General features: G+C 26.4%; 1 protein-coding gene across 1 annotated transcript in view; it reads right to left on the bottom strand.

The window, feature by feature from the left end:
- Positions 1-441: 441 nt before the first annotated feature.
- LOC111040653 (ras and EF-hand domain-containing protein homolog) overlaps positions 442-16,167 on the bottom strand; it is a 25,125-nt gene continuing 9,399 nt past the window's right edge. Inside the window, exons 2-12 of the mRNA XM_022324639.1 lie at positions 13,904-14,412; positions 8,761-8,913; positions 8,490-8,676; positions 8,247-8,425; positions 8,092-8,168; positions 7,899-8,008; positions 5,469-5,691; positions 5,138-5,209; positions 3,460-3,584; positions 1,516-1,712; positions 442-710 (exon numbers count right to left, since the gene is read on the bottom strand). Coding sequence (XP_022180331.1) covers positions 620-710; positions 1,516-1,712; positions 3,460-3,584; positions 5,138-5,209; positions 5,469-5,691; positions 7,899-8,008; positions 8,092-8,168; positions 8,247-8,425; positions 8,490-8,676; positions 8,761-8,913; positions 13,904-14,238 — 1,749 coding nt within the window. The 5' untranslated portion in view covers positions 14,239-14,412 and the 3' untranslated portion in view covers positions 442-619. The remainder of the gene's footprint in view (positions 711-1,515; positions 1,713-3,459; positions 3,585-5,137; positions 5,210-5,468; positions 5,692-7,898; positions 8,009-8,091; positions 8,169-8,246; positions 8,426-8,489; positions 8,677-8,760; positions 8,914-13,903; positions 14,413-16,167) is intronic.

The following is a 16,167-nucleotide window of genomic DNA, read 5'->3' as shown; positions in this document are numbered from 1 at the left end:
TTTTTTTAACAGAGACAATTTTTTGTTTAAATTCGAGGCTTGTGCTTATACAAGCATAGGTATCTTTTGAATGCAATTTTAATAAGGAAGTTTTTATGTGTGGTCAGTTTAGTAGGGACTAGGAGGAGGGATAAATCTCCTTGCGTTAAACCCACTATAACCCTTCAAGTAACTAACGTAACTTATTGTTCCAAAACACTGTAAACTTAAAATCTCCGACAATGTACATTACGTAGGACGTAGGTACTTATATATTGTGTTAAATATTTTCAATTATACTTCGTTTTAATGACATGTTTTATGAAACGTAATTACTTAATATTAATTAACGTAATATTGTTTCTTGTACTATGTTATTATTGTTCAAATGTTATTGATATTCAATTGATGTATTTTTTTAGGGTCAATGTATTATTATTAATTTAATACATTTCATAGTTAAAGCCATATCATATTTTTTTTTTATTATAATTAGATTTTACTATAATTACGTCGAACAAAATATTTTATTAATATAGTGTTATATTACTGTAGAGCAAGTAGGTAATAATGTCTTAATTATTTAAAAAGTATAATAAAAGAGTTTAAAGGTAGTTAAATATATGTATATATGTAGTTATTAACAGCAACCTGGAGCAAACCTTGGTTTTTGTTCTGCGATACACAAAGCAGACGTTTGAATGTCAACATCTTCTCTAATCAACATTTCTCTGGAAATAATTTATTGAAAATATAGTAATTGTACAATCGTAAATTAATCAATATTCACAATGGCAAAAATACCATACCTAAACACATAGGTGTGCTCAGGAGTTTTGAAGGAATAGGGTCATTTTTTAAAAATATAATATTATCAATATACATTATGAATTAAAATTAAAATTATATGTAAGTAGTAAGTACATATATATTTGTTGAGTATCGATGGGGGGGGGGGGGATTGACCAGAGTTTGCTTCTGCCTAAACACAATAATTACAATTTTGTTTACATTTTTTTTTTTTTGTAAAATTGCTCAAAAGGAAATTTAATCACTAAATATTCTAATACTTTACGAAATGTTACTAATGGACATTCTATGTTGGTAAAAGGTTCAATGGTTCATAATGAAATAATTGGTAGAAATGCGTCTATAATTATATGTATCGCTTCGTATACATATACGGATAAGAAAAAATCATTCTCCCCAATTCTTCTTAGCCTCTTGTGTCAGCACATATTGTATTTTTATTTTATTTTGAGTTTATAATATTATTAACACTTTACTAACTCATCGGGGTAATATAATTCTATCATTTACCTTAGGCAGGTTATCAATAGTAATATATTATATTGATATATTGTTATAATATATTATTGTAATCAATAAAATAAATATATTATAATAGATGCACCTATGTACTTATGACTATCATATTGTAAAGTTATAAAAATCCTACGCATATATCCATAAATGTTTTTTTTTTAAATTATACATTCAACTATGTATAAACAATAAATTTAAAAAAATGCATACCTGCATAGTGTAACCAATGCGTTATTAATATTCGTTCCAAGTTTGGAACTAGTTTCAAAAAATACTGCGTTGTAATCTTTAGCTAAAAGTTCACCGTGATTTGTGGACACGCACGTTAGTCCTTGCAACTCTGCTTCTCGTCTTAAATCAAGTTTGTTACCGCAAATACAAATTGGTAACTGTTTATCAGATACTTCCTATAGGCAAATATGTTGGCATTATGAATTAACATTATTAATTAGGTGACATAGTAGGTGATTTACTTCATTATAGCTTGGTAAATATTCGTCATTAAAATTATTATTGTTTTAATAAGATCTGATAATTCTCTTTATTATTTATTTTTTTCAAAAACCACTTAATCTTAAATATTGAACTTAAATGTACACTAACAAGTAACAAGTAACTACAGGTAGGTACAATATCTAAATTCTAAAAAATAAACTATTATACAAATGCCACTTAATTATTAGACAAATTTGTTCCTTGAAAAATTCTGAGTTAGGTATTTAATCATAATTTGTAAGTGAAATATTTTTCCAAATTACAATTATTTAAAATTTTTTTTCCAAATGTAGTACCTATATAAATTACTATCAATAAGCAATGCTGTATGTGTTATGAACATATTTTAAAAATATATCAATTAATTTTATTAGAAAAAAAATATTTATATTTTTAATTTATGTTTTAATTTATTAAACATAAGTCGACCATATTATGGAATACTCGTAAATAAGGGCAATCTGGGTCCTACTCTTGCATTTGTTGTCTTAACCTAACCAATGCGAAACATAGAAAATGTGAGTTCAGCAGTTCACATTTAGCTTCGTTAGTTAAAAAATTAGAGTGAATCTATTTAAAACGAAACTTAATGGTATAAGAACATTATGTGTGTTTGAATGTGGGTTTTTTCTATAATTCAATTTTTAAGTGAGTTATAAGTATTTTTAATTTGCACAATATTTTACGAGCTAAATACTCAAAACTTGCTAAAAAATTGAAGTATCGTAAAAAACACACTAACAAACACAGATAATGTTTTTATCATTAAATTTCATAATAGGTCGATTCAATCTAATTTTTAAGCTAACGAAGCTAAACGTGATCTTCTGTGAGTAAATATTTTCTATATTGCTCAGTTATGAGACTAAAACAACAAACGCCTGTGTAGCGTATTTTTAAGATCTTTTATGTAGATGATTTCTTAATAAAATATTTAAAAAAAATTATGAGTATAAAAACAGTTTTGAATTAATAATTTATATATAATATACGAGTACCATTCTAACATTTTGTTGTCTAGATTGTATTTATTTTAATTATTTTTAAGGGGCGTCTCTACTTAAAAACAATTATGCATAAAGTTCTAAAATTTTCACAAAATTAAGTTAATTAACGTCATCGAATTTTAAGTTTGAAAAAAAATATAATAGACCCATAACTTTTGAGAATAATAATCAAATTATAAGCAGAGTATTTAAAATATTTGATGACTTAAAAAAACACTTTAAAAAATAAAAATAAATAGTAAATTATTAAAAAAATATAAAATAAACTAAACATTTAACCAAAATAGTTTTCTTAGAATCTTATCATTGGCTTATTGATTTGATTAGTTCAATTACAATATTGGTATTTAAATTTAACATTTAAACATACCAATTTATTACATAATTAATATTTATTAATGATGATTCAAAAGGTGTTCTTATTATATTGTAGTTCTTTTAAAATAATTTTAACTATCATAAGTTATCGTTACGTATTTTATATTTTATATTTCTTAATAATAATTGTTTATAATTGTTCATTTAATTCAACACTGTTAACAATAATTTAAAAAATAATACAACATACTAATGCAGTAATGTAGTTATCTTTATTGACTAGATATTTAAATACATTAATAACTATGCTCATTTCTTAAAAAATCATTTTTACCGTTATCGATAAAACCCATTGACGAATATTGATGAAAGATCTTTCATTAGTTACATCATAAAGTAAAATGACTCCATCTGCTCTCCGAAAATATGCTTTTGTAATGGAACGAAACCTTTCTTGTCCTTTATACATCATACATTTTTTAAACATAAATCAAAAATAATATATAATCAATTATTATATACAACTTAATTTATAAATTATAAAAATAATAATGAGTTCCAAATTCCAAATGATATACTTAATTTATTTATTAAAAACTTCTGAATCTTGATAACGAATTAGTTAGAGCTTTGAACATAAAAGTATTCAAATGTATTCAAATAATCTTCATTACTCGAAGGCTAAATGTTTTAAATTTTCAAAATTATCAAAGTATGGGTTTCCTCAATAAATATAATTTTTTGAATTAAACACCTTTTGAATATCTATTCTGTTTTAATCGTGCCAAACTTTACCAAAATATTGAAAACATGTTGTGAATTAATAAATAATATCCCCACATTTCAGATTTTGATGCCAAGTGCATTTTTTTGTGTGCTCTAGTGTCTGAAATAACACATTTCAATAACATCATTCCATTAATGTAATAATGTAACAGATAAAGTTATTTTTCGAACTGTTCTCGGTTTTTCGATTCGTAGAGTACTTTTTAGTAATTTTTTGTGCATGTATTTATATATTCAAAATATTATTTCAAGATATTTTGTTAGGTTAAAATGTTATATGTAATGCTTATATTTCATAATTCAACAGGTATAAAACAGTTAAGCGTGAAGATATTATATAATTTAAAAGTATTTTAATTGTATATTTTTGTATATTCAAGATGAATAGTACATTAATAACACCCTAAGATGATGTTTCTCATTGATAAAAACCATCGCAGATGAGTCATTATTGCTAATTTTTTCAATAGAATAATTAAACTTTCATAAATAATATTTTATTTAAAATAAATATTTTATGGTATTTGTTTAAGAGTATTACGATCAAAGTATATTCATTAGTTATTCGACTGTGAAGCAAGGTCCCTCAAAATTCAAGATAAATAGCATTTAAATATTTTAAGCACGTTCATAGAACTCTTAAAATGTTGAACGCATAATTATATTATACCTATCTAGTATATTATATCAGAACTCAAGTTATCTCACATTTTTATACATCAGCAGAGATTGACATCAAAAACAGTGTCGGTTATATGAATCAAAGTTACGTAACTCAATTACAAATTGAATAATGATTAATCAATTACACATTTTTCAAATATACTTTACAATGTAAGTAACTCGTTTTAATTGGTCTGTACATTTTTTTTTATAAAACATGCACGTAACTTAATTTACATTAATACAAATAATGTAACTTTATATCATAATTTTAAACTATTTGAAATAATATTTACTCAACATTCTTTCATAATTATAATGTATGTATGTGTTAGTGTAATATCAAACTTAAACTATTTCAGTCTAGGTACTCGATTATGGTAGCCAAAGTTTTAAATGGCTGCAAGCTACAAGTGAAAGAATTAATTTACCGATGTCAATCGTATCGTGAACAAACTGTGTGTACAGAATAAGTTTATGCTGTCACTAAAGTATTTTTAGGAAACATTAATTTTTAATAATTAATTTCATTGAAAGAATTAATTTATCTTTTGAAATTTTACCAGCCGTGTCCCATAACTGTAATGCTACATTTCGATCATCAACTCTGATTGTCTTAACTTGGAAATCAACACCTGTAAAACGAATTTTGAAAACAATGATTAATTATAAACTAAAATTTCCCATTTAAATTGCTTATCTATATTAATAGGTACCTATGCTGTAACTTTTTGAACTCTCTATCTACTCATAACTCATAACTCATAAGTAGTATTCGTAGAAAAAAGTTGTTAATTATGTGTTATTTATTATTTCTTAGACTATTTTAATAATTAGTGTTGCTGCTTTGAATTATAAGCTTTTCTTAATAATTTAATGAAATTTAATTCACACCTAAAGTAGATCCAAGTTTGGTTGAAAAGGTGCCTTTACAAAAACGATGTATAAAACACGTTTTTCCAACAGCCGCGTCACCGGCAAATACGATTTTATATGTTCTTTCTGGATCACCACCGATCATATCATAACTACTTATACTCATTGCACTAGCTGGTGTGTGAAAATGCATCATATTCTGTGAATCACGACCGGATAAACTCATTTCCTCAAATTCTATCTGAAAACAATTCAAGTATTAATATTAATAAAATAAATAGCTGACGGCTACACAGTTTAAACTAGTTACATTATTTGTTTGACATTAGTTGTTAGGTATATGATATATTGATATATTACACAAGAATAACAATTTAAAACAACTTAAGTGCATAAAAATGTAAATTTAGAAGACTTATATAATATTCTTAAACAATTTTGATGTTGGTGATGCATGTAGGTGGATACAGTTATAATGCATTAGATGTCTTAGACTAACCTAACCTTTAACGAAACGAGTCAGCTACGTTAACTTGAAAATAGAGTCATGATTTAGGAAACTACCTAATAATTATCTACAGGGTAATTTTGTTTTTAATATTTATTATTTATTATTGAAAGTAAACCAAAAAATAATAAAATAATTTTGTAAAAGGTCTTCCCTTAAACTGTTTAATCATCGAATCATTAGTAATAAATTCATTTGAATAAAAAAAATATATATATACATAATAGTTAATTATAATTGTTTAAATGTAATAAAAATTAAAAGAAATAAAATTAGTTAATAGATAATCTCTCTGCTGAACAGTAAACATTTTTTGAAGTTATGATTACCTACATACAAGAATCAGAAATAACCTATTTAGGTAAAAAGTTAAATGGATACAAATATTAAAATAGTATGGTTAATAATAGACTAAAAGGTCCATGATGGATCAGGAAATAAAATAGTTATTAATTACAATAATTTATTAGGATCTTAAAAACTTACAAAAAACATAAAAAGACATTTTCAAACCTGAACAACTAGTGAAAATATCAACAACTAGTAGAAGTAAGCAAAAATCTGTCATGGAAAAATATTAAAAACATTCAACAGCATGAATGAAAAAACAGGCAGCAAAGTAGTTTGAAATAAAGTGCAATTTTTAAAAATGGTAAAGTAGATAACCACTCTGGTGTACAGTATGAATTGAGTGTAGCTCATCAGTTATATCAATGTAGATTAGGTACCGATGTATTACATTTGAACTAAATGATGAATTATTGCATACAAAAATCGATTCTTCTTGTGCATAGTTTGTCAATCTATATTACTCAGTATAGTGTATACTTTGTTATATAAGGTGTAACAGGACTATTTAACAAATTGCCATTACATTAATTATTTTATTTGTTAAATTGTACAATTACACAATGCAGTATGTTAATATTGATACTAATAATTGCTGAATTATCATACTATTATTAATACAGTAGAATAAATTATTTTTGATTTAAATATGGCATATAGGTACCATAGAATTAATTTATAATAATAGTGTACATTATATTATTTTTAATACATTAACTTTTGAGTCATTACTGACTTACAGTGGAATGGCGTAAATATATCTGGTGTAATTCTGCTATGTGAAGTGGCAATACCTAGCTTTATATGAATCTAAATATATTTAAAAAATATAATTTCGTGTGCTAAAATATAATAATATATTATATAAAAGTTAAAAGTTCTCTTGAATAATATTTTCGTATTGCAACAAAATAATTATTATCATTATTCTTCATTCGAATACCTAATTTCATCGATAATTGAACTCTAAATGAATAATTATGCTAGTATAATTGTCAGATTTATTGGTTGTACCTACCTAGTAAGAATTTAGTGACAAAACAATAGTTAAAAATCAAATTGTTTGAAAATGTTCTTGAGCTTAACGAATCATGGCAAAATTTTAACTTCAAACCGTTTACCAAAAATCATACCAATGTATTGTTATATTTTTTTTAGTATATTATTTTAATTGAATAACATCAATAACATACGTGGATCATTTAATGAATTTTCAAAACGAAAAAATTAATCCAATTCACATAATAGTCTTATCATTCATTATATGAAACACATATTTATTAATATTATGTTTTATATTCAAATATTAAAGTTATTATTGTTCACTAATTACTAACACCTTTAATGCTAGCTACTAAATGATCGTTGTTTAAAAAATATTCATGTTAAACTTTTTGTAAAAAGTTGTTTTTATATAGGTAACAGACAACAGTTAATATTATAAAGGTAAGAAAATCATTTTTATTCTATAACGATATCCAATATTGGTTATTATTTATCCAACTTACTAAACATAATATTAATTGTTTACGCATGTAATGGTTACAATTGCAACTAGGTAGGTACATATTACTAAATAATTTTTAAAGTACCGTTTTTGCTGAATGGTAAGGTGCGTTGATTGAAGATGCACTCGAGAGCTCATCTTGTAGATCCCTTTGATAATAATTGTTTGATTCTATAAGAGTAGATCGCCCGCTGTCTGAAATATGACAAAACATAAAAAGGGCGTTGTAAAATTATAAAATGTGGTTAATAAGTTAATATTAAAGTTTCTACAATTACCAATATCATCCATTAGTCGTTTTATAGTATATTGTGCACCACTTTGTTCTTCTAAAGGATCGATGTTTACTTGAATTCTATAATATTTGTGTACATGTTTATTATTTATATTAGTGAATTGATTTACTGATACATAGTTGAAACAAGTAACATACTTGTTGTTAAATTCCTCGCATTTAATTTCGTACTCAGATCGAAGTTTTTCCATTTCCGAACGAACTACTGCCAAATTAGTTTGTGTGTCAATTAATTTACGTCTCAGTTCCCTTGATTCTTCTATAGTCTCGTCCATATCGTTTTTGTCTACTTTTTTTTGGCTTAACACTGTGTTCACCTTTATACAATTCAAATTTAGCAAACACGAATCAGAATATGTATTAATAATATATACTATGAACCTTTTGAAACAATTTTAGATGTGTTTTTAACTCTATTGTTTCGGCTTCCATTTTTTTCATCAATTCTTTTTTTTCAAATTCAAATTGTTCTCTTGCTTCATCTCTGGCTTGAGCTTCAACTTTTGCAACTTGCGCATCTATTTCTTCTTCTAAGCCTCGCAGTCTTGTTAGATGTGTTTGACGCTCACTAAAAAAAACAATAAAATAAATGTTTAAACTACATTGTAAATTATAAAGATTATACATTATATATTATACTTATTCATCATACCGATTAAACATGCTTTCGAGTTTTTCATTGTCCTCATGTAATCGTTTCACGTCTTCCATCAATGAACTTAAAGCTCCTTCAAAATGTGTTATAAGTTCTGGTGATGGATTACAGTTTTGAATCTCCATGTACAAATCCGCTAATTTTTTTCCACTGAAATTATTTTTGAGTAAACATCATAATAATATAAACTATAAAAATTATAGAAATATTATTTCGTTACAGAATTCAAAATGTGTTAGATTTCATAGATCACTGAGTGGTAAATAAATTTGTGGATGCACCTTTCAAATATTTTACTAAATATCTAAATAAAACTTTCTCACTCCGTTTGAAATACCTATTAATTAGTTTTTTAATATTTCATACTTTAAAAATACATATTATACATTATATATTAGAACGAAAATTATTTTCAAATTGTAATTTATTTGCATTAAATACGGGAGGAGCCCAATTACATTGTTTTGTATCAAATAATAATTAACAAGAAAATTACAAACATTTAAGAATTAACAGACAATCATTACACAAAGTACTAACGAATTGAGGGTCCTCATTGGCAAGTTTCTTCATATAGACAATAAGGCGGTTAGTTAAATAATTACAGAGGCTAAAAGGAATGCGGAAAGGGAAAGGGTATATGGAACAAAAAGTAAAGACTCTGAAATTAACTTTAGGTAGGAGAGCAGAGGCATCAACTTTGTCATTGATAAGTTTAGAAAGAAAGGTTAGATTGCCCTGTTTCCTTCTATTAAATATGGTAGACAAACTGAGATGCTGCAACATTGGTTCATACTCATGAGGTGCGCACTTAATGCGAAAGCAGCCAATTTCAAAAATGTACGCTGAACTCTTTCAAGTTGACAATTACCATTAAGTGTGCATAGTTCCCAAATGATTATTTCATACTCCGACATCACTTAGACAAAAATTATGCAAGAGAAAAGAAGCACCACAAATACAGATATCAACATTTATATCTTCAGGCAAAAAAACGGAGTTAAAATGTTTGGAGAAAAGATCGCACATATAGTAGTTCTTTCAACACTAGGAATACCATTCAATCTAGCAGCAGATGGCATGTTGAAATTTTTTTTTATTTTTATTCACATAATCTAAAAAATATTTGAGATTCTTACAAAAGAACGTTTCAACTAGTTTATTGTAGCTTGCATGACATTTTTGAGAAAGAAACTTTACCACTCGCGAAGCACTAAGCAGAGAAAAAGCGGAGTAGTCAAGTGGGGACATTGAATTCTTATAGGCTATAAGTGACATTGGCTTTCTTTTTTTGAATTGTCAAACCTTTAAGGCCGTTAAAAAACCATAAGGGAAACTTAGACTTCTTGAATTCAACCTGCGGGACAACGCTAATAATACAAAAGTGAAGATCATTATAAAAAGCATTAGTGGCCTCTTTTGAATTTAAAGAGTTAATAGTATCTTTCTAATTGTAAGATAAGAGAAATTATTCAATTTTGACGTAATCATCTCTATTAAAATCAAAGAAGAGCAGATCAATTCAGAATTATTCGGAACTGAGGCCAAACCCGTTTTAAAAACCAACGTCGGGTGGTAGCGATCTTCAAGAACAACATACTCATCAAACTTCGTAATAATCATAATGCATTGACTGCAAAAAACCAAATCTAAAACGGAACAGTAGTAAATTTCAATCTCATTCAATTGAAAAAAAATTAGGTTTGTAAAACTTTCAGGAATACAGATGCATGGCATCTGATTGAAGTCGAGTAATTTACACAATTTTTGCCGTTTGACCAATGGATACCAGGAATATTAAAATCATCAGAGACAATAAATGAACAGTTAATTATTTGGAATTAAAGTTTATTGTTTTGTGTTAAAATACGTTTTGGAAACCGGAAATTTAGTACGCTCAGAGAGTTAGCTTTCCTGACTTGTTTACTCTTAATCAGTGATTACTGATCAAATTCAAAATGTTATAAAAAAATGATTAAATACATAAATGATCTGATCATTAAAATAAGAAATATCAAATATCAAATAATATTATAAAAAAAATGATTATAGTAAACATTCAAGTCAAAAAAGTCTTATCATTTTATGCATTTACTGATAATCTATTCATATAAACACAATTTGGAGTTGGAATTTTCGTAAATTTTAAAATAGGAACAGATAATGCAGGATAGCATGATTGTAACCAAGGCTCTGAAGTTGAGGTAGTACAAAAATGTACGAAACATGAAACGTGTAAGGGTATTATCAAAAAATAAACAAAGCAACATAGAGTAATATTAGCGAGTTAGAGAAAATATATTTTACTCTAAAAATAAAAGAGCACCCAAGACAGATAAAAACAGAAATTGATGAAATTAACTAAGTAGGTAACTAGAGAAGAATTTAATAAAACACACAAAACAAATTGAGCCAATGGGTTTTTTTGTAGATAGGTTACTGATTGAGTTCCTAAAAGAAGTGGAGGACAATACTTTAACTCCAAATGCTTAAACTAAAGTAGAATATATTAAAAATCAGAAGAATGGCCAAATAGAACATTCATAATCAGCCGCTATTCGACTACCAAATAAGCCTAACTCTATAGAAGAGAATGTGAATGTACACACTCCACAGTGTCTTACAATTTTACTGATATCACTAATGATAACACTCATGTCAAAACCAGTACTAATATCACTTATTAAGAAACGAATGTAGACTAAAAAAGAGAGATATTTGATATCTAGTTTGATTTATATAACAATATGGGTAAGTACCATGGGTAGTTGCCTATTTTTCCATATTCTCCATTATCATGTATGTACGTCTTTACATGCATGGGTGGAAACTTTCTTAAGTGCCTTTCTTTCTAACACAGATGATAAACTTTTGTCTGTTTTTTGTAACGTACTACATAAAGTTTCCGACTCATCAACAACTGGTTTAATAAGTGTCTGATAAATTTAATTCTTTGGATTTCTTGAAAGTTTTCTGAATCATAAAAGCTTTGTCAAACCGAAATAATATTTAATAACATCTTGGATTCTCATTTCTCACCCTTATTTTGCTATTTATTTTGTTCTGGATATATTTTTTGAAATCTAAACATTAATTTTTATGATAATGGAGTATTTGTCTTTGGCCTATCATCTTCTCAGGGTTTCCCGTATTTATTTCTGCAACCACACATTTCAATGCGCGTACAAGTTTTCTGTGTTGCCTTTCGAGCTGATAATTATTTTCCACTAGAAACACTAATTAAACTGATACAAGTTCAATGTTAGTCTTTCCTAGCCTGATACCTTGATGGAACAGAAGATGGGATATCCAGAAGAATAGAAGATGACAACCAATATCAAATTTCATCTCTCAAACTGCCTAAGCCTATTTATATTTTATTCAGACACCAATTAATGGTTAAGAATAGTATAAACGCTAAACCAGTTGGAAGACAGTTAATCATGAAGATGCAGTGAAATGTTGTACTAAGGACTATACCAGGTTCCGGGCTAATGTAAGAACTGAAATATTTATTGGAATACATATTTTGTAATGCTTAGAACCCGCATTAAAACCTGAACTAATTTAAATGAAACAATCATTTTTAACAAAGAGGTTTTTATTGGTCCTGACATATTACTGAAGATTATAATATTTTAATTTTGGGTTTAAAAAAAAAATATGAAACATAAATAAATATAGGTACTCACAGCTGTTTATTTTTCATACACATATATTGTGTTTAATATGTCTATAGTATTTTAGCTTCAATTTATCACATCAGACGACAAATAACGATTATTTTGTCTACAAACATATGAGTAACAATATACAGAATGATCGAATAACAGTCATGAGTTCTTCTAATGCTTTATTAAATTTGAGGAAATCTCAATGTATACTTAAGTGGAATGATTAAATAAACCTTTGAGTTTGGGTAAGATTTCCTTAAAAGTGTATTTAAATTAGTTTAGAAATATGATAATGCTGAGTTGAATATTCAGAAATTAATTTGTAAAACAGTGTCAATAAGCATCTATCTCGAAATTCTTTAACATAAGTAGGTATTAAACTTTTCAAACTACAAATAAAAACACGAATGATTTATATATTTTAAATATCAATGGACTTGTAGGTAAGACTCAGACCGAAACTAAATTATTATTAAGTCTTAACTTCAATAAACAATTATCAATTTTACAATTATTACTAAACTAACTAACTAATTTTGTATTGTGATGTTTTGTTAAATGTGTTTTCCCTGAAAAATGAAAGATTTTTTAAGAACTAGTTTATATCGATATTTTATGGAACTAAATCCATTTTTTTTAAGAACCAAACCAAAACGGAAAAAAGATGAATTAGATTCCTGTGCTTGTATTATACATGAACATAGTTTGTAAGTTTGTCACGTCGTAGTGTTAAAATCAAATGTCAAGTCTTAGACTGAAAGAATTAAGTTAAAAGTCAGTTTTTCTTTTACCTAGAAAGTAAATAACTACCGAAATAAAAAAATATGATAATTGAGTTTTAATAATAAAAAGTTGTGTAAAAACATATTTTGATATTATCTTTGTATTGAGATAATATTTTTGTAGTAGTGTAGCATTTGTCTAATGTATAATGTTTACGATATAATAACCACATATAGTTATTAGGATAAACCTTAGAGTTAAATTTAGATGTATAAGAATATTACAAAAATAATAAATATATTTTTAATACCTGATACATCTGACTCACTAAATTGTCATGATAAAAAAGTAACTTTTAATTTAATTAAAAATTATAGAAGTCAAAAACAGTTTTTAGCTTTTGATTTTGGGTTAAATAGTGCATATAGAATCAGTTTTAATTTTTGATTTAAATTAACAAAATAATCATACACAATATGTAAGTAAAATATATTATACTGTATTTATTTACTGTATAGGTTTAGCTTGGTTTGGATGTAGATTGTATAAAATTAGGTGTAGGACATACAGTTTATATGGATTGGGTAGGTGTGCTTCTTATACAATTATACAGAATGTACCTACAATGTATATTTTTGAGTTAGTTATTCTTAAAACTAAAATTAATCATGTATACATATTCTATAATATTATAATGTCACGATATATATATATATAAATAATTTCATATAAATTATAAATACCTGGTATGGAATAATTTCTTTAATGCTGGCTCTCCGATAACAGATACAAAATTTAGCCAGGCTTGTGAGTTCCTTCTTTCCAATTCTCCACAAGCCCTATTTTCATCTGGTTTGTCTTGTTTACCAGGAGATAAAAAATCACGAAAGCCCCACGCAAAGTCCTCCAAACATATTTGTCCGTCACCGTCACGATCCAAGTCTGAAAATATCACATCTGAATCGCTGGGTCCGATGTCAAATTTAGCACATAATTCTTGAAATTCTTCTGGGCCAATTTTTCCTTGGCCATTTCGGTCGCACTCATAGAATAAGTCTTCTAAATGGACGTCACTCATGATGTGTTGTTATTTGTGTGATGGCTCTACTTGCGCACTACATGATACTTGTAATTACCGACTAATATGTGTCATGATAATAAAAACCAAACCGATGATGATAAATATGCTCACGTAAATCATTCGTAGTTAATAGTTAAAGTATCGATGACGAATATGCACCAAACGTACTCACTGTAACATAACAAGATGTCCTATAACATATATTTATAAAAAAATATGACATATTTCATCACTAGAAATTGGCAAATATATTTTGTCACAGAAATGTTTTACATCTACATATAATTTGGTCTATCACACAACGCGACGTCATGTATTTATTCATTTGCGCATGTTGCTTAAGCTGTTTAAACACTGCACGAATCATTGTATAAATAGTAGGTACCCATATTATTGTTTTACATATTACAACCAAAATATGACTTTGTTAAAATGAATATCAGCGACTATTATTATTTGTCATTCTAGTAAATAATATAAATCTATATGAACATAAATTAATATACTACACTTCAATATTCTAAGATTCAATCTCTCTAAATAAAAATATTGTACCTATTAAGAACAATAAGTTATTCATAGTAAAATAAGTGCTGGGTGTTACTATACCAGGTAACAAAATTACCAGGTTTTAAATTAAAAAACTTCACTGTTATTGTCACTTTATAAGGTGTTACCACTGGGTAAGGTGTAGAACAATCTTAAGATTCACTTAAACTATTTTCTATGTCACCTATCAAATCTACTTATTGTACAAAAAATGTATAGAAAAAAAAAATTTTAAATATAAATCATTGTATCAATTAGGTAGGCATCTTGTTTATTATATTGGTGTACGAATTGTTTCAAATCATTGAGATTTGAATAAATTCATAATGAAATGTGTAATTGAATTAAACGACGACAGACATTGTTTCCATTCGTCATCAGTCGATTAATATTAAATTATAAATTATTTCGTGTAAAACAAGTATATTATTTAATATAAATGCTATAAGCTATTTAAGTTACTTATATTACGTTAACGATTTTTTGATTTAAAACATACAGGTATTTGTCAATTGATAATTTAATTAAAATGTTAAAATAAAAACAAAATTAAATTTAAAAATCATATAGGTAATTATTAATAATATTTATACTGAAACAACATCTTAACAATTCAATAGGTAGTCATTTGTTGATACTCACATGACTGTTTTATGGTATATGATCATTGTAACAGTACAGTGTAAGGTTATTTACTTTTTCACAATTCCACTCACAGTACTTATAAGGACATTAAAGTTTAGGGTTAGATGCATATTGACATACTGTAATAAATTAAGCATCTCTGAGTTCTATCAATATTTTTATAATCTAATCGAAGCTGGATAGCATTGCTTTATAATAATATTTTATTTTTATCATTTTTGTGGTCAAAACACTTTAGATAATAAGTTAAGAGTAAACTATTAGGCTCAGAAACTATATTAAATAACTCTCATGGATAGGCATTTAATAGGCTTATACGTACCCATGCTAAACATTGTATTTTAATTCCCCTAATAATATTCAATTTTTTTTTTTGTTCTAATGAAAACTAAACGCTGACTTTTTAGTGAATGATGAAAAAATTTTTTTTTAATTTATAATATGTTATAAGCCAATAGCCAATAAGTTTTATAAGCATAATTAAAGTTTGATTTTAATTTTAAATGTATTTGATTCTTCATGTTATTTTGTCAGATAATACTACCCATCTAATTAAAATGTTTGTTTAATTGTGCTCTATTAACACTTTCCCGGGTGAACAAATAAAGACAAATTACTAACTATCATTTTCTGGATCTTATCAAATTTGTAGTTTACCGTTGATGTATTTTACAAAATTAAAAATACTCATTCTGACAGAATCTAATATAAAACAGAATTGTTTTTCATAAA

The sequence above is a fragment of the Myzus persicae genome, unplaced genomic scaffold (assembly GCF_001856785.1).
Source record: "Myzus persicae strain clone G006 unplaced genomic scaffold, MPER_G0061.0, whole genome shotgun sequence".
NCBI lineage: Eukaryota > Metazoa > Arthropoda > Insecta > Hemiptera > Aphididae > Myzus > Myzus persicae.
The sequence above is the reverse complement of the archived record's forward strand: the minus strand, read 5'-3'. Positions and strand labels throughout refer to the sequence as shown.